Consider the following 18601-nt stretch of genomic DNA (forward strand, 5'->3'; position numbering starts at 1 on the left):
TGTGTGTGTGTGTGTGCTGTGTGTGAGTGTGTGTAAGTGTGTGGTGTGTGTGTGTGTGTGTGCTGTGTGTGGTGTGTGCGGTGCGTGTGTGCTGTGTGTGTGTGTGGTGTGAGTGTGTGTATGTGTGTGGTGTATGTGGTGTGTGTGTGTGTGTGTGCGCTGTGTGTGCTGTGTGTGGTGTGTGTGGTGCGTGTGTGCTGTGTGTGGTGCGTGTGTGCTGTGTGTGTGGTGTATGCGTGTGTGCTGTGTGTGGTGTGTGTGTGGTGTGTGTGTTTGTGTGTGTGTAAGAGTGGTCTGGAAGGTGGTGTGTGTGTGTGGTGCATGTGTGCTGTGTGTACTGTGTGGTGTGTGTGTGTGTGTTAAGAGTGGTCTGGAAGGTGGTATGTGTGCCCTCTCCCCCGTATACCAAGTGCCTTTGGTCTTAGCAGACTGTTTGGTGACTTACCCTCCTTTCCTCGAGGTTACAACTTCTGGCTTTGAAGAGCTTATGTTCCTTGCAAGGTGCTGGAAACAGCCCCCAAGATGACCCTATTTGAACTTGAAAATAATTTTTAAAATCCTAATTGAAGGGCTGGAGAGATGACTCGGAAGTTAAGAGCTTGAACTGTTCTTGCAGAGGGCCAGAGTTCAGTCCCCAGCACCTACATCAGGAGGCTCACAACCATCTAGAACTCCAGCTTCAAGGGGACACCCGTTCTTGGCTCAGCGCCCCCACTGCTCAGCCCCTGAGGCGGTGGTCCCTCTACCCATTGCCTGTGCAGCCTTCAGAGTTCCTACCCATGTTTGTGTGAGACACAAGAGCCTGATTAATCACTAGGAGTTGAGGGTTAGCAAGAGAAATATGCCAGAGCGTGACAGGCCATTAGTATTTGTGTTGTACGGAAACCAGTAATCATCTTAATTGGTGTGCGCTTTGGAGCAGAGCAGGGCTCTTTCCTGACTGCCTCCTCTTTCCTACACCCTTACCACTAAGAAAACACACCTTCCCAACCACAGCAGCCACATTTCACCCCCCCCCCAGGCTGGCTCAGAGAAATACGGCAAGAGTGTGGCCCAGGAAGCGGGGCACGAGGTCACTGGAGCAACCCTGCCTTCGACCTGGGCTCACCAGACTGTGGCTTTGATGGTAACCAGAGGTGCCTTCTGAAACACAGGTGGCCCCAAGGCCCAGGGACAAGCATGAAGCCTGCCTTCCAGGCTCCCTCTGAGCCCATAGCCTCCACCTGCACCCAGACCCTGCTTCCCTCCACCCCTCCTCTTCCCCTTCCTCTCTCCATTCCTCCCTCCCTTGCTTCGTTCATTCTCTCATTCTTTCTCTAACCTCTATTCCTCCACACAGTGTGCAAAGCCTGTTCTTTCCCCACCCCGCACTGTCTCTTCTTGGACATGGCAGGACTTGTCCCATCTGTGAGATGGGCACTCCTTTAATGAATCTCCGCCAGTCAAGACTGTCCAGCCTCACTGTCTAATTGGTGATGAAGACTGTAGTTATTTCCTACATCTTCTGCCATATCGAATGTGCCATTTACAACATACTCCCTCTCCCCACCCAAGAGCCTCCCTGCTGATGGGACCAAGGTGGGGAATCCCATGTCCGAGAGCAGCTTGGAAATACTTTTTGTAGTATCAGTATGTTCCACCATCGAGGGGCCATGAGCCACTATGACACACATCAGAGGGAACCCAGAACACATCAGCAGGGGAACAGGAGTGATCATATGATCATACAGGTCCAGGGTGGAGCGCGGGGCAGCTACCGAAAGCAACGCTTGGAAGCCAGGCGTGACACACACCTGTGACCCCAGCCCTCAGGAGGCGGAGGTGGAGGCAGGAGGTCAGGAGTCCAAGGTCAGTCTTGCTTACACTGGGAGCTTGAGGCCAGCTGACTGCGTGAGACCTTGTCTCAAAAAGCAGCCTGTCGGGGCTGGAGAGGTGGCTCAGCGGTTAAGAGCACTGACTGCTCTTGCAGAGGACCCGGGTTTGATCCCAACACCCACATGGCGGCTACAAACTGTCCTTAACTCCAGTTCCAGGGGAATCTGAAGCCCTCTTCTGACCTCCTCAGCATTGCATGACATGGGTGCACTCACATACATGCAGGCGATACACTCATACACATATAATAAAAATAATAGATAAAATAAATTTTAAAAAGCAGCCTGAACAACGTGAACAGAGCTCTGCGATGTAAGGGAGAGACAGCAAGTGCCCAAACACAGGTACTCGCTGTGTTTTCAGAGGGTGTGTGTGTGTGTGAGAGAGAGAGAGAGAGAGAGAGAGAGAGAGAGCTTGTGTGTAGGCATGTAGAAAATCATGAAAGGACGTGCTCCAGACTGCCAAAGGGTCACGACCAAAGGAAACATTACCTCCTCATGTATCAGTAATGTTTTATTTATTCAAGGAGTGTTTCTCATTTAATTGGAAAGTAATACAGTCTTGAAGAAAACTCAGTCGGTCCAATCATGTATTCCCTGCACAGTTCCAATATGGCCCCCTCCTGGGAGGGCTTGTGCCATTATCCTTCGTGCGATTGATTCTGTTTCCAGGCAAAGCACATTTCTGACACTCATACATACTTGAGAAGTGCATTGAAAGCACTTACGAAGCTTTTCATTGTGTTAATTAGTCATACCATTAGCGAAGGCTGTCGGAGTCCAGTTCCCAGGTGCTCAGCATCTCTAGGGCCCCGGGTCTCACTCTGTGTTGGTACTCTCTCTGCCCACAATGTCCACCTGATGAATCCTACTGCCGCTGGCTTGGGTGACCTCTTCCGTTATGGCTCCTCCTCCAGACAGAATCCATTTCTCAGGAGTGTCTGAAACTCTTTGTACACTCTTCCACAATTACAGGAAGCAACATGGTTAGGAGCACAGGCTCGCGAGTCAGACTGACCTGGACCCATGTCCTGCTCTGATGTCTAGCCTTGATCTTCCCATCTCCAGCGTGGGGTGACAGTTCCACCTTGTCGAATCGTTGTGGGCAGGCACAAGAGAATCCATGAAGGATGCTTTGTGCTATGTCTGGTAGAGTTTGCTCTCTGTCCGTAGAGCAAAAGAAATAGCCTCCTCTGTAGACCTGGACCTGAACTTGGTCATCCTGGTTCTAGACCAGCTCATACCACCCCGACACATCCCAGAGGCTCCAGACCATTATCTCTACATTATGCAGAATAAGGAAGGCTGCTTTTATTGGACCTCACAGAATTTTCTGCTCCCTCCAGGGACATGAAGTTCCCAGCCAACAACAGAGAACTAAAAGGAGCCATTCAGACAGTCGGGTAAACAGTGGCACTTAATTTCTTTTCTGTATCTTACTTTCCAAATATGACCATGTTTTACTTGTATAATTTTTTATTACGTTCACTTATTTGTGTGTGTGCGTGTATGTGTACATGCATGTGCATGCTGTGGTGCACATATGGCAGTCAGAGGACAACTTGAAATAGTTGGTTCTCTCCTTCTACCACGTGGGTCCTAGGGATTGAACTCAGGTCGTCCAGCTTAGCAGTAAGTGCCTTTACCTGCTGAGCCGTCTCACTGGCCCTACGTAGCAAGATGGTTCACAGGACTAAGGTCCCAGTGGTTGGGCAGACAGGAACAACACTGTGGAGCCCTGGGGCACCGCTGTACATTCAGCTCACATCCCTGGCTTCTGGGTGGCGCTGGCTATCTGCAACTGAGATGGCTATCTAGGCTGTTCTACAGGCTGACTTCTCACCGCACGCCCAGGCCACCCACCTCCTTATTTGGTTGGAGCTTACCATGCCCCAGAGGTAAGTAATGTCCTCTGTTCTCACAATGCTCCCCAGCCTGAGATGGGAGCACTGTGGGTCAAGGGGAGCATGTGCGCACATGTATATTCGTGTTTGAATGTAGGACAAATCAGAATTCCCCAAACATCAAGCAGCCGGTGTTCAGCTAGAGGCCTGGAACATTCTGCTCATTGACAGTCAGTTTGTCCATGTTACCTAGGACACAGCACCCAGCACTGTGGTGTTCCCTCAGGCCAGCATTCCGTGTTTTCTGGCCTTTGACAAATTAAAGCAAACCCAGTATTAAACAGTACATGTTTCTCACAACTGGGGCAGAGAGAAAAATGACAGGGCTTAAGCCTAGGAAAGGCACACACTGCCAGGAGGACACTTCACAGGAGGCATCAGATCTCAGGAGTCACCTAGGTTTCTGCCATTCCTGGAGCATCTCTTGTCAGAACTGTAAAATCACGAGACTCCAGGGCTGGAGGGGGCCTTAGCCCCCAACATCTAAGGTTTGTGTGGTCAGTTCCACCTTTGATCAGATTTTCACAGTGGTGGGTGACTGTCCTCTGAGCTGTGCCATTCCTTAGCCCAACAGCCTCGTACAAAGTTCTTGCCTTATGTTGAGCTGTTGTTCTTTTGGTCCTAGAGAGACAGAGTGGTGCTAGGACAGGACTGAGTTGGAAGCAATCCCCTCATGGGCCAGTTGTTGGCACTGAGCAAAACGTTCCACCTCTCCCTGCCTCAGTCTTCCTGTCAGCCAAAATGGAGCTGCGTCCCTAACTTGGTAGTCTGAGGAGTAAGAAAGATGATGGGAAAAAGACCAGATCTTCGGGTACTGATCTAGAAAGAGCACTGTGGCATTCTGCTGTTAATAAATAGAGAAAGGAATAAAAGAAAAAAAACAGGGCTTCAGAAGGAATGCAGACATGTCAGCACCTTGAGGAGCTCTTCCCTCTGGGGTGAAGCATGCCTCCTGGAGGGAGGCCCCTGGAACTCCAGCGGTGAGAAAGGCTACATGGTTCACAAGGCCCCTCTCCAAAGTTAGAAAGGCAGTTGTAGGGAGGGGCCTGCAGGGGAATTGCCCGCTGCTGTCCAGCCCTGCTGAGTCACCACCACCCACGCTGGGCTTGTCAGTGATGCAGCTGTTTGGGGGTCACCCATTCCCTGGAAAGTAACTCCAATAAACTCCTTGACTCACCAAGATAGCCATGGGTAGAACTCTTTGGTCCATTGTTGATGATCTGGGGTAGAGACATTTGTCCATGTCCACAGAAAATCATACGAAGAACATTGGGAAACTGGTCAAGAAACAGACTGTGGGGTTTGACTGTCTCCGATGGAGGTGACTACTACAACTTGTCAATCAAATGTCACATTCTCCCACAATGGTTAAAACGTTTCTTTCCTGCAAAATTACAGAGGACCCAGGTTCAATTCCCAGCACCCACATGGCAGCTAACAACTGTCCTAACTCCAGTTCCAGGAGATCCAATGGCCTCTCTAACCTCTGTACAACACAGGTGTACTTACATGCATGCAAGCAATACACTCATGCACATAAAATAAAAATAACAAATAAAATGTTTTTAAATGCATTTCCTCTGGAATTGCACAAAATAGTGAAGCTGTTTCTATTTTAGGAAGAAAAGAATGAAGCCCGCAGAGCACTATGCATCCTCAAACAAAGCCCCCCACTCCCGCCAGCTGCTGTGTCCAGGCAGTCTGATCTCAGACACATCCTAACCTGATTTTGTGCTTGTGTCTGTCCAGAAAAAGTGGCCTTAAGCATCTAACAGGAGGGCATGTGGTGCCGTGGCTAAGAGAGCTTGTGCAAGCGTGAAGACCTGAGTTCAAACCCTTAGCACCCGTATTTTTATTTATGCTTTTTTTTTAGTCTTTTTGAGACAGGGTCTCCCTGTAGCCCCAGCTAGCCTGGAACTCACTATGTAGACCAGACTGGCCTTGAACTCACAGAGATCCGCCTGCTTCTACCTCCCAAGTGCTGAGATTAAAGGTGTGTGCCACCACGCCCGGCAGTTGCACCCATATTTTTTAAAAAGCTGGTCATGGGGGCTGGAGAGATGACTCAGTGCTTAAGAGCACTGGCTGCTCTTGCAGAGGATTCAGATTTGATTCCCAGCACCCACATGGCGACTAACAATTGTTGGTGATTCTAGTTCCAGGGGATCCAATACCATCTTCTGGTCTCTACAGGCGTTGCATGACACAGGTGCACTTACATGCATGCAAACAGTACACATACCATAAAATAAAATTAAATGTTTTTTTTTAAAGTTGGGCATGGCCATACAGGCCTGGAAGAGCATTGAGGGGCAGAGACAAGTGAATCCTGAGAGCTCGGTAGCCAGACTGACAAGTCGAAATGGCCAGCTTCAAGTTCAGTGAGAGACCCTGTCTCACGGGAATAAGGTAGAAGCCATGACATCCTTCTCTAGCCTGTACTTGTGAGGGCACAGGTATGTGCATGTGTACAACACACACAGACACATATACAATAAAATCAGAACAAGTCTGTGACTGACTTAGAGCACCTCAGGACTTACCCCACAGCCTGCACAACCGGACTTGAATGCGGTGGGCTAAGAACACGTGTCACACCTTTGTTAAGTGTGGAGTGGCGTTTGGGTGGGAGCTTTGTGAGCTGTGGGTGTCTCCACAGCTGTCCTGCTGGAGGGCATCTTTTGCTTCCTGACACCACCCTGTGCTTGGAGTGTCCCAAGAGTGTACCTGGATGAGAGTCCCCCCATCCCACCCCATCTTCCTTTGGGTGGCAGGAGAGTCCTCTGGGTGCACGTTGTGTGCACAGATCTGAAAATATACAGTGACAGGCAGACTAGGTAAGCCAGCCTCGTTCTGACATCTGTTAGCGCTTCCATGTGCCAGGTGCTGTGGGAGCAATAAATCACCCTGCGCACTGCCCTCAGAAAGCGTGTGCCAGGCAGGAGGAGGCTAAACTGGACCACAGCGAGCATCACAATGAGGAAAGAGCTATGGGTGTCCTGGGCACAGCATTCAGGGACCCCGAGAGCATCACCATTAGAGCTCACCTGCAGGAATTTGACTCCTGGGGACACGAGCAGAGCGGGATGTCCCGAGCTGCCGGGCATGCGAGAATGAAGGAGTGAGGCGAGGAGATGGGTGCTGCGGTATCAGCAGGGGGAGCAGTGGGTTGGGGGGTGGGGGACAAGTGAGAGCAGGGAGCCCCAGCCACTCGCTGCGAGGCCTGGCTTGTCACCACATGTGCTGTGCTAGCAGATTAGAGGCCAGAAGAATCCTGTGCACCAGATGAACTCCTAGGTGGAAACTTCCAGAAGTAGCCAAAGATCCCACAGTTCTTGCCCTAGTGCTAACCAATGTAGAAGTAGCCTTAGCAGGTTTCCAAATATTATGTGTTGCCCTGGGTTAGGGTATGTACATGTATATATACATGCATGAGTGTATGGTGTATGTGTGTAAATGTATAACACACGTTTGCAGAAGTCAGTTTTCTCCTTCCACCAGGTGGCTTCCCAGGATCAAACTTGGATTGTCAGGCTTGACCACAAGCACCTTTACCAGCTGAGCCATCTTACTGGCCCTTTTCTTTTTTGGTGGGAGAGTTGATGGAAGCTAGGCAGGAAAGCTCTGACATATGTTCAGCTTTTTCTTCCTGTTAACTGAGCAGGAAAATCACCCCCAGGAGACAGTTTTGCCCTTTAACAAATAGGAAGCTGACAGGCCAAGGTGTTGCTGAAATGGAAATTTTTTTTTCCTCTTTCTTAATACCACAAACCATAGGCTTGGAGACTGGCGTCACAAGTGAAACACATGTTGCTCTCAGACACCTGTCAACTGACATGATTTAACAGCCACCACCAGGAGCCCACTACTAGCACTGCCTGGGGATCTGCTCCTCTGGGCAGGTTGCAGCTGGGGAAGGCGGATGGGGTATGACTGATTGGTGGGGAGTCCTTTTCCGGAAACAGAGAGTAATTAACTCCATTGAGGCGGCTTCTAGAGTATTTTCATTCTTGTCTGACTATTAACAGATTTATGGCCCAACCCACCCGCTGAGAAGGGACCAAGGCATTTAGCGGAAATTAAAAGTGCAGACAAGGCTGGCTGTTTAGGTAACAGCGTCTCTCGCAATAGATGACTCATCTTGGGCGCAACGGGGAAGAGCGCCTGATTTGTGTGATGAAGTGCTTTCCAGCCGGGAGCAGCTGGTGGGTGCGATCTTCTGAGGAAAAAGCGTAATTCGTTCTTAAAACCACCAAGGCGTGTTCAGGCCAGATACCCAAGCGCCCGCCAGGATTGTTTGTAACGTGGTGTCAGAGAAGAGGGACTTGAGTGGCTTCAAAGCCAATGCTTACACATCTTCAGGCTGCGCTATTCCGGACACCCCGCCTTCAGCCTCACGCCAGCCATTGGACCAGCGGGTGCCGGATTGGCGAGGGGTGTGGTGAAAGAGTGAATTCCCACGGTACATCGAGTTTAGTTACTCTCGTTGCTGCTTAAGTAACTTAAAGGGCCTTTTTTGACTGATGGTTTGAAGGTACAATCTATCATGGCGGGAAATCATGCAGCGGGATCATGAGGTGGCTGGTCACATGGCATCTGTCAGGAAGCAGACTACCGTGAGGCTGGTGCTGGTGCTCAGCTCACTTTCTGCTTTGTGTCCACCCTGGGACCACAGGCCCACCATGGCACTACCGACATTGAAGGCACACACACACACACACATTCATCATTCGTAGCAGTGTTTTGAGGGACCTGAAGAGCCAGCCCAGCATGTCTGGACCAGTCTCTGCAGACTATGGCAGTCACAAGGGCAGCAGTCCCTCTGTATCCTTGGGGGCTCCAAGAAACCCATAGATACCAAAATCTGCAGACGGTCACATCCCTGATATAAGGTGTGGTGTTCGCACAGACCCTGTACACATCCTCCAGTCTCTGTTGTTGGGGGCTGGCAAGATGGCTAAGCAGGTGAGAGTGCTTGATCAGCCCAGTGACCTTAGTTCGCTCCCTGGGGCACAGACGGTGGAAGGAGAGAGTCAACTCATGAAAGTAGTCTTCTGACCTCACATGTGCACTGTGACGACAAGTGACAGGTAGGTAGGTGACAGACATGACAGATGACAGGTAGGTAGATGACAGAGAGATGACAGACAGATAGATGATAGATAGATAGATAGATAGATAGATAGATAGATAGATAGATGATAGATAGATACATAGATGACAGATAGGTAGATGATAGATAGATAGATGATAGACAGATGATAGACAGATGATAGATAGATAGATGATTGATTGACATGCATAGATAGATAGATGCATAGATACATACATACATACATACATACATACATACATAACTGAAGTGACCCATGTGCATAGCAGCATGTTGCTCAGGGCCTTGCCCACAGAAGCAATCACAATGACCTTGACCATAAAGGTGTGCATCCACTGCACCTTTGGTGAGGAGGAGGAGGAGGAGGGGGAGGGGGAGGGGGAGGAGGAGGAGGAGCTCTATATATCAGAATAGGACCGAGTGGAGTGCTTTGGAGTGCCATGGGCCTCCCCTCTTTCCCAAGGGATGGATGGTGCCTTGAATAGTCTGAGATCGATGTCTATTCCCAATACTACGGCTCCAAACACCAGAAAAGCCCAGCAGAGCCAGGATGCTATGAGACCCAGAACACCTACAGGTGCTCTGAGGGCAGTGTCTGCCTCTGTGGCTCCCCTAGGTGGCCTGAGGACCTTGTTCCCACCTCCCTTATGCCCCTACCATGGACTTGTCTATTCACAGGCCTCTAGCAGATGCTCTGTGTGCAGCCAGAGCAAGGGACGTGCAGGGCCTCTTTATTGCTGGTGCTCCTCAGAGGGTGTTTCTGCAAGGCTCAGGGGCAGCAGGCTGTGGTATTCAGAGATGCACACACAGGAATGAGCTTGATACTCAGTGGTGAAGGCTTCCTGAAGGACCGAAGGCTTTGAGCCCTGTCTTCAGCACTCAGGACACCAGCTGTGTAACCACCTTAGACTGGGCACTTTCTTGACCAGGTGAGGGTAATGAACTGTAGGAAGCCAAACAGAGCATCACCAGTGATACACAGAAGCCTCTGGCTCAGTGCTGGGCACAGGGGATACCTGGCAAGCAGAGTGTCCACACAGCCCGCCTCACTGAGCTTATGATTCAGTTACTGAGAATGAGGGAGCTAGCTGTTCATGCAGCTGAGTCAGGGGTCTGAGCTGAGGGTCGGGGGAGGCATGCCAGGGCTCAGCCACAGGCCGGTATGGGCATGGGCTCTGGTCATCAGAGGCAGAAAAGGCTTCTGGGGCTGGCTCAGTTGTACGGTGCTATGAGTCTAGCCAATCAGTGAGCTCTGGGTTCAGGAAGAGACTGTCTCAGAAAATCAGGTGGAAAGCAGTAAAGGAGGACAGCCAGCTCTGGCCACCAGCATGTGTGTGTGTCTGCATATGCATCTGTGCATTGTTTTTAAAAATTATTCAAAAAAGCTAAGTAGGGGGCAAGCAGGATGGCTGTGTAAAGTTGCCTGCCACCAAGCCTGACAGCCTGGGGTCAGTCGCTGGAACTCACACGATTCAGAGACAACCCACGTCCACAAATTGACCTTTGACCTTCACACATGCCCAAAACTGTGCTCCCCCCCCCCGCCGCCGCCACATACAATAAATAAATAAATGAATGTAAAATAATTAACAGATAAGAACAGGGCTGGCAGGATGGCTCAGTGGGTAAAGGAGCTTGCCACCAAGCCTGACGACCCCTGTGGTGGAAAGAGAAAGTAAATTCCCACAGGTCGTCCTCTTCCTCCACACATAAGGAAATAAATGTAATAAATTTGTCAATGTTTCTTTAAAGAATTATTTTTTATTTTAATTTTTTTATGTGTCTGAGTGTTGTGCCTGCATGTGTGTAAGTGCATCCATGTCATACAATGCCCATGGAGGACAGAGATGGCGTTGGACCTCTGGAGCTGGAGTTGTGAACAGTTGTTAGCCACCATGTGGGTGTTGAGATTCAAACCCAGGTCTTCTGCAAGAACAGCCAGTTCTCTTAACCACTGAGCCAGCTCTCCAGCCCCTCAATATTTTTTTTATTTAAGGAAAACAATTTAAGGAAGGCTTGGTGTAAAAGGGGGACGACTCCTCTCTGCCTGGTGCCTGCCACCCACCGACTCCAGGCATAGTCTGGTCACCAGCCCTGGCCCCCTTCTTACTGGCTGTCCTTGGTCAGCATCCATGGCTGGTAACATACCAGCTTCCACCTACACAGTGTCCTGGCGTGCTCTGGGTACCCACGCTTTTCTCTTTTTTTTTTTTAAATTTTGTTTATTATTTTTATTTTATGTTTGTGTGAGTGTATTGTCTGTATGGACGTGAGCGCACCCATGTCATGCAATGCCGCAGAGATCAGAAGAGGGCTTCGGATTCCCCTGGAACTGGAGTTAAGGACGGTTTGTAGCTGCCATGTGGGTGCTGGGAATCGAACCCAGGTCCTCTGCAAGAGCAGTCAGTGCTCTTCACCGCTGAGCCATCTCTCCAGCCCCCACACTTTTCTCTTAAAAGACTGCCAGCTGCTGACCCTGAACTTAGGCCGTCTTCAGAGACCGTGTTTACAAATTGTCACATCGACAGGAATAGGAGTCAGGACTGCAGTCTGTCATTTTAGAGGGCATAGTTCAAGCCACAGCAACGCTTCTGAGCCCAGCCCTCCTGGAGACCCACTGATAAAGCCCAAGAGCCTTCAGAGACAGAGATGGTGACGGCAACAGATCAGGGAGAACTGGGGATGCTTGACCCCAGTTCTGTGCTCTGGCCTCGCCAGCTGAGAAATTTGGGGTGAGACCTTCCTTCTGGTGGACCTTGGTCTCCTCTCCTCTGATATCATAAATGACGGCACCTGTCCTGACTCCCTGGCGTGGGGCCTGAGGGGATCCGAGGAGCAATGCAGCACTTCTTGAGGCAATGCCCCGATGGAGGTGCCGCCCTGCAGGCATTCTTAGGCTCAAGACTTTGCCAACTGAGATTGTAGTTCCCTTCGTGATCGCTCTCTGACCTTCCTCCCACACTACAGACTATAGACTTTGGGACCATCTCTTGGACAGTGCAGTGATGAAATGAGTGACCACACCCGTAGCTGGGAATTCTGGGAGCCAGTCTTCCAGCACTGCAACCACTGTCTAAGGTCCCACGTGTGGACACGGCAAAAGCCCCATGCAGAGGGACAGATGTGGGCAGCTTATAACACTGGAAGGAATCCTGGCCCTGAGCAGGAAGATAGCCCTGTTGCCGTGTTGACCCACTGTATGAACCCAGCAAAGACTTCACCAACCTTACTTCTGCAAAGCAAAGGGACAAAATGACAGGGTGTGTGCCGCAGGGATCAGGTGGGAGGTGAAGTGACTCTCAGGCCATGGCGTCCTAGTTCATAACTATTTGGTGAGCATGTCCACTCTGAGCCTCAGTGAATTCTGTTATCAGGACCACTAGATAGTCTTGCGTTGGAGGTGTCGGAGGTAATGGATGTGAAATGGGGAACCCCGTGGGTGAGCCCAGCTCAGCAGTTGTCCCCAGTAATTGTCACCATGGTGACCATCTTTGTCCTCACTTGAAGTCCCTTTTAGCTCTAGATCGCAAGGCCCTCAGAGATGCCCCCGTGCAAGAAGACCTGGTAAAATAAGACAACAATCCTGCTTTGTATAAACACCTTCTGAGGACAGGAGCCAAAAGATTACCTCTAAATAACTGCTCCAACTTGACCACAAGCTGTCTAAAGGCCCTAATTGGCCAGTGGGTAGTGATAGCAGCCATCTGCATTAGGAAGATTTACATGGGACCTCAGTGATCACACCAGCGGGGTGATGGAGCAGTAGCATGTGGCATAGATGATCCCACTCGGGTATTAACGGCCCACAACTGAACACAGCCCAGGAGCAGCAGTGGGCAGACTCCCATGGCTTCCTTGCTCCTCCAGAGAAGCTACCTATCTGAGCAGCCGCCCATCCGTCCAGAGCTCATGCGTCTCATCACCAGTCTCACTGCTTGAGAGTCTCTTTGGGGAGGATTCAGTCTCTCAATTAGGGCAGATTGATTTCTGATTTCTATAGTCAGTGCTACAGAGAGAAGTAGGGAAGGACTGGGCAAGCTGTGTCCATCTTTGAGTGCAGACAAGAGACCAGTGTCCTGCCATCCCACCTGCACCCTTCAACCTGCAGAAGTTTCTGGAATCTTTTTATTTTTAGACAGGGACTCCCTATAGCCCCACTAGCCTGGAACTTGCTATGTAGACCACAGAGATCCTCCTGCCTCTGCCTCCCAAGTACTGAGATTAAAGGTGTTGCCACCAGGCCTGGCCTAAGTTTCTAGACTCATAAGTTGCCGTGGCACTGGAGTGGCCTAAGTAGTTCAGAGATTGCAAGAGTTCAGAGGTTCACAGCAGGGAGGCTGGAACTTTCTACAGAAAGAAAACCTTTGTTTTTTAACTTTTTAAAAAATATTTTGTTTATTATTTTTATTTGATGTGTATGAGTGTATTGCCTACATGTGTGTAAGTGCTCCTGTGTTGTGCAATGCCCGTGGAGGTCAGAAGAGGGCGTCAGATCCCCTGGAACTGGCGTTATGGATGGTTGTTAACCACCATGTGGGTGCTGGGAATGGAACCCCGGTCTTCCAAGAGCAGTCAGTGCTCTTAACTGCTAAGCTCTCTCTCTCCAGCCCCAACTTATTTATTTTTTTTAATTGCACTTTTATCTATTTATTTTGTATGTGCGGGAGTAGGAGCCAGATACACATGCCACAGGGTGAAGGTCAGAGAACACGTTGAGTGCGTTAGCCCTCTCCTTCCACATGTGTCCCAGGGATCAAACTCAGGCCATCAGGCTTGGGCAGGCACCCTTACTCACCTAGCGGTCTCACTGGCCTGAAAGTCTTTGATAGTTATTCAGATCAACTTTTCCAGTCCTAAGACAGAAATTCCACCCACAGCAGAAGAAACCCAAAGGGAAGCTGTCAGGTGCATTGAGAGCCGTTCTGCTTTCGGTAGTGGGGATGGGGACAGAAACGTCATCCGCAACGCAGTCGGTACTTACTGCTGTGGCAAAATATCTGACAAAAAGAACTTAAGGAAACAAGGTTTTGTTTTGCTTGCTCATGGTTTGAAGATGCAGTCCATCACGGCGGGAGGGCGGGAGCGTGAGGCAGCTGGTCACACTGCGTCCACAGTCAGGAAGGAGAGATGAGTGCTAGCGTTCAGCTCAGTGTCTCTTTATTTGGTCCCAGACCTCAGCCCATGGCAGGTGCCATTCACATTCAGTTAGGCATCTCTGGAAACGCCCTCATAGACGCACCCAGAGGCGTGTCTCCCGGGTGATTCTGAGTGCAGGCGATGGCTCCAACCTTCACGGTCTACCTTGTTCTCACACTGCCCCTCTCCTCACCGCACTTTGTAGCTCCACACTCACACCAGCCCACTCAGCAAGCCCAGCCAAAAGCGCATTTCAGTTTCAGGACACTCCCAGAACAGGGGTTACACAGTCACCTCTAAATCCATCACTGGAGTCGGGGATAGAGTGCCGCGATTGGCTAGGCCTCAGCCAGGAGCTTCTCCCACTTACCCCAGGGGAGGGGGCCAGCCAAGTTGGATGGACCTGAGGGGGCCAAGGAGCCATCTCCTCAGGGGAGAACAGCTTACTGTCAGAGATGAGGACTAGGCACCAGACAGGCGGGAGCCACCGTATTGCCGCCCTTGCAGCTAGAGTCTCCTCCCTCCAGCCCCGCACATCACTGCGCCTCTGTGAGCCTGTTTCCCTGTTTGTAGGTGATGGCCCCCGCCCTTCTTTTCTTGGCCCTGTCTGAGGCCTATGAGGCCGTGAACTGGGAAACTCTAAAGTGCTGTGCACACGGAAGTGCGGGTCACGGAGCAATTCCCACGCAACTGCTCTGACCCTCCTCTCCTCCTGTGTCTCCTCACAGAGCACCTGAAGAAGCCACTGGAAGACTACATGGCTCTTTTCCCCAGCGTCAGAATTCTCCGCACCAAGAAGCGGGAAGGCCTGATAAGGACCCGAATGCTGGGGGCCTCTGCCGCCACCGGAGATGTCATCACGTTCTTAGACTCTCACTGTGAAGCCAATGTCAACTGGCTCCCCCCTTTGCTTGGTAAGGAGCAGGCAGCCTGTGATGGGCCAGTGTCCTGCTGCCTCAAAATAATGCCAGGGCTCCCCTGCCTGCCTGAGAGCACCCAGCAGTGTGCCAGTCACCAGAATGGGCTCAGAAATTAAGAGGTGCTCAGAGGGACCTTAACACCCCTACGTTTCACAGGGGGAAGAAATGTTGAGTATCAGGGACTAGACTACTTTCTTGGATTGCTTTAAGTTTTGTTGAAGAGCAAACCAAGGCATTCTGCCGCTAAAAGCCAAATTACGCAGCCAGGGGCTATAGCTCAGTTGGTAGAGCGCTTGCCTAGCGTGTTTGACCCCCGGATTTAATCCCCAGCACTGCATAAACAGGACGTGGTGATGTACACCTGGGATCCCAGCACTTCGGAGGTGGAAGCAGGAAGATCAGAAGTTCAAAGTCCTCTTGAGTTAAATACTAAGTTTGAGGCCACCTTGGGCTACATGAGACCCTACCCTGAAACAATCAAAAGAACCAGATTATGGGAGGGGGATCTTTATGTCAGACAAACACAGATGCTGCTTTGCACCCGATACCGAGCCAGGCAGGTTGCAGGAAAGAGCACCAGGCCTCACGAGACCATGCAGGTCCCTTTTGTAGTAGAAGAAACCGATGCCCAGAGACACTCAGTAACTTCTTGTCCCCTTGGGCCGTATCAGTGTCAACATCACCATCGTTATACTCCGGAGTCTGTTCTTTTCCGTAGCTCCACGCTGCTCCCCAGGCTCCTTTCCTCTCAAGTACCCAGAAGGGCAGCATGGTCAGGAACAGTCCTCTGCAGCCTGTGGGCAGAGGGAGGTGTGGGGAGCAGATTGCTGGGGAAAGACCAGGCTGGGTCCTGAGGAGTTCACCTGGACGGAGGCAGTAATACCCAGCAGACATCAAAGAGCAGTGTTCTGTTAGGACCGGGAGGCACGGCTATGCCAGAGCAAGCCGTGACATTACCAACCTTGAGTGAAAAGTAAACCCCTCAAAAATGGGAGTTGAGATGCCCATCACAGAGAAATTAAGGAGCAAAGAGGACAGAAGTGGAGGCAAATGAGCAAGTGTCAGGAAGACTGTGCCACCCCAAAGGATGCCCCACCCTGGAGGCGCTGATCCCAGGACTCAGTGGGACCTCACACATTGAATTTCCATGTGGCTCCCAAGTGCCGCCTGGTCCCCAGAGCACAGGCCAGCAAATGTCATCACTTGGGTAAGGACTGAATGCCAGCTCCACAGAGTCCCACAGGATAGTCCAGCAGATTTGTTTCCTGATCCCGTTACAGAGAACTTTCCAGATCCTGCCCTTATGAGTCCCGGGCCCAGGATCTCACTGGATGGGGAAAAAGACCAGACTTTCTGGTAAACTCTTTCTTTAAACCAAGAGACTCTCATTATGGGGGGGGGTGAGGGAGAGAGAGAGAGAGAGAGAGAGAGGGAGAGAGAGAGAACATGAAAAAGACCTCAGCAACCGTCATCTCATTCACAGTGGAGGGTACTTCCGTGACTCGTAGGGAAAGAAGTGGCGGGCCATGGAGCTGAGCGTGTCGTCTAAACAGCCCTTAATGCTGTTTCTATGGAAATGTGTGAGGGCTATTTTCATCATTGTCAGATGTGCATGGAAGACACATCTCTCACTCTCCTTTTGCCAGTAGAAGCAGGAACTGTGGTGCGGATCTGCCGGTTCCCAGCGTGACTTTTGTCTGGGAACCCATTAACACCTCCACACTTGGCTCGCTCTGCCATCGTAACAATTAGACTAACCTGGGAGCCAGAGAAAGACTCTGCCCAGCAGGAAAGCTGCTGTGGGTCATCATCTCTGTCTGTCGTCACTGCGGCTTTGACAGCTCCTCAGCAGTTTAGGCCACACCTGTATTTGACAGACATGTATTCTGTGAGCATCTTTCAGTGACCCTGGTCACAGAGGATAGCCACAGAGTACCAGTGTCTCTGTCTTCACAGAGAGGCCTCTGGAAAGTACTGCATCCTGTGTCACCCACAAGGAAGCCAGGACTCAAAGGCATCAGCCAGCCGTGCCCAAGGCTGTATTGCCAAAGGGTAACAAGACAGGATGTGAATCTTGGCTTTCAGTTTCCAATCAAATACAGTGCCATGGGGCGGCACCCTCTGGCAGGGTGGGCCAGCAGAGCACCACACTCTCAGCACTAGCCTTCTGTGGAGCCTTTAGTAATAAGGGCAGAGGTCCTCTAGATCTTCCCCTGGAGGTGCCTTAGCATCAGGAAGACCCACCCTCTTGGGAACTTGTCCATAGGCAGATCCAAGCTACATGCCGGGGATTCTGACTCGGAGGATATGGAGGACAGTGTGGGGGTACAACTCACCCTAGATGCATCTGGTACTGGTCGCGGCACTCCACATTTGGGGATATATGCCACAGATGGCACTTCCATAACTGTGTGTGTGTGAAACACACCTATGCCTCCTGCGTGCTGGAAAATGCTGTACCACTGAACTCATCTCCAGCCTCTGTAATTGTTAAACTAGGTGTCAACCACGTGTCACAGTAGAAACACAGTGGCCATCTCAATACCATACACCCCTGCACACACACAGTGTGACTGAATCACTTCCTCAGGTTGGTTTGGCTGTCGCGGAATCTGGTGTCTCAAGAGCTGCTGCTGATAGTCACTGCTCTCCTGCCTGGTTGCACGCTTGCATGCACCTGTGGATTATAGCTTCAGTTTAGTCTTCATTCCTGGCCTTCTCCAGCCCTCCAGGCCTCCCATTCCTGGTCTTGACCTTGAACTTGAACAGCAGGCTCCCAGCACAGCTCACTTGCCTATTGGTATAGCAGATTGTCAACTGCACACAATCAGGGTGCCCTGGTGGGAGGGATGCTGGGTGGAGCAGACCAACGCAGGCATCCTGTTGGTACACTGGGTAGAGTGACTCAGCTCTCGCAGGCATACAAGGGACCGTGACACTAACTGGGTCAAGTCTTAAATCTGCCAGCCTGTAGCATTCCGCAGGGCAGCACGCACTGCCTGGATACCCTCTGGCTTGTGGACCTGGAACTTCCAAGACGGGCTGGTTCCCTCTTGCACAGCTAGGGCTGTTTGAAAACTTGATCCACTGAGCTCTGTTACTGAGGATCACAGCTATGCATGCCCAGGAGCAATGGGGACAGACAACCTGCTATGACAGCCAAGTGCTGGAGAGCCAGGCTGTCTGGGACCGTGAGTCTAAGGACTTGGAATAAGAAGCTGCAAGGCCAGGATCGAGGTCCTCACAAGGAAAACCATGCCCTCCCTTAGCAGAGCCCTGCACACAGAGGCCCCTGTCATGGATACTTTCAGGTACTGTCATATCCAGGCCTTGTAACAACCTCCTAGGCAGACCCTCCTACCCCTCTCCCAAGAGGAAAACCCTGGGGCTTGGAGAGGTTATCTGAGGAACTGCCTCCTGGAAGTCGGGGATAAGGTCTTAGTTCTTGCTGCAAAAGCCTACCATCTCCAGGGGCTGGTACATGCCTGTAATCCCAGCATTTGGGAGGAGGATCAGGAGGTCAAGGCCTGCCATGGCTACATAGTGAGTTGAACATAGGCAGAAGGATCAGAAATTCCAGGTCACCCTCAGCTGTGTACTGAGTTCCAGGCCAGCCTGGGCTACAGGCCTGCATTCTCCCTCTCTGTAGTTCCT

At 51.0% G+C, this 18601-nt stretch overlaps 1 protein-coding gene and 1 long non-coding RNA gene across 2 annotated transcripts in view; one reads left to right on the forward strand and one right to left on the reverse strand.

Annotated features, from left to right (window-relative positions):
• The window catches only part of Galnt10 (polypeptide N-acetylgalactosaminyltransferase 10), a 168534-nt gene that overhangs the window by 125746 nt on the left and 24187 nt on the right, over positions 1-18601 (forward strand). The window contains exon 5 of the mRNA XM_008842336.3: positions 14756-14941. Within this exon, the coding sequence (XP_008840558.2) occupies positions 14756-14941 (186 nt within the window). The remainder of the gene's footprint in view (positions 1-14755; positions 14942-18601) is intronic.
• LOC115071916 lies at positions 15510-17606 on the reverse strand. Its single transcript, XR_003850972.1, has 3 exons — positions 17284-17606; positions 16706-16811; positions 15510-15741 (listed from the first exon to the last, which is right to left on the reverse strand). It is a non-coding gene; the product is annotated as an uncharacterized LOC115071916 (long non-coding RNA).

The sequence above is a fragment of the Nannospalax galili genome, unplaced genomic scaffold, assembly GCF_000622305.1.
Source record: "Nannospalax galili isolate Female #2095 unplaced genomic scaffold, S.galili_v1.0 scaffold940, whole genome shotgun sequence".
Taxonomy (NCBI): Eukaryota; Metazoa; Chordata; class Mammalia; order Rodentia; family Spalacidae; genus Nannospalax; species Nannospalax galili.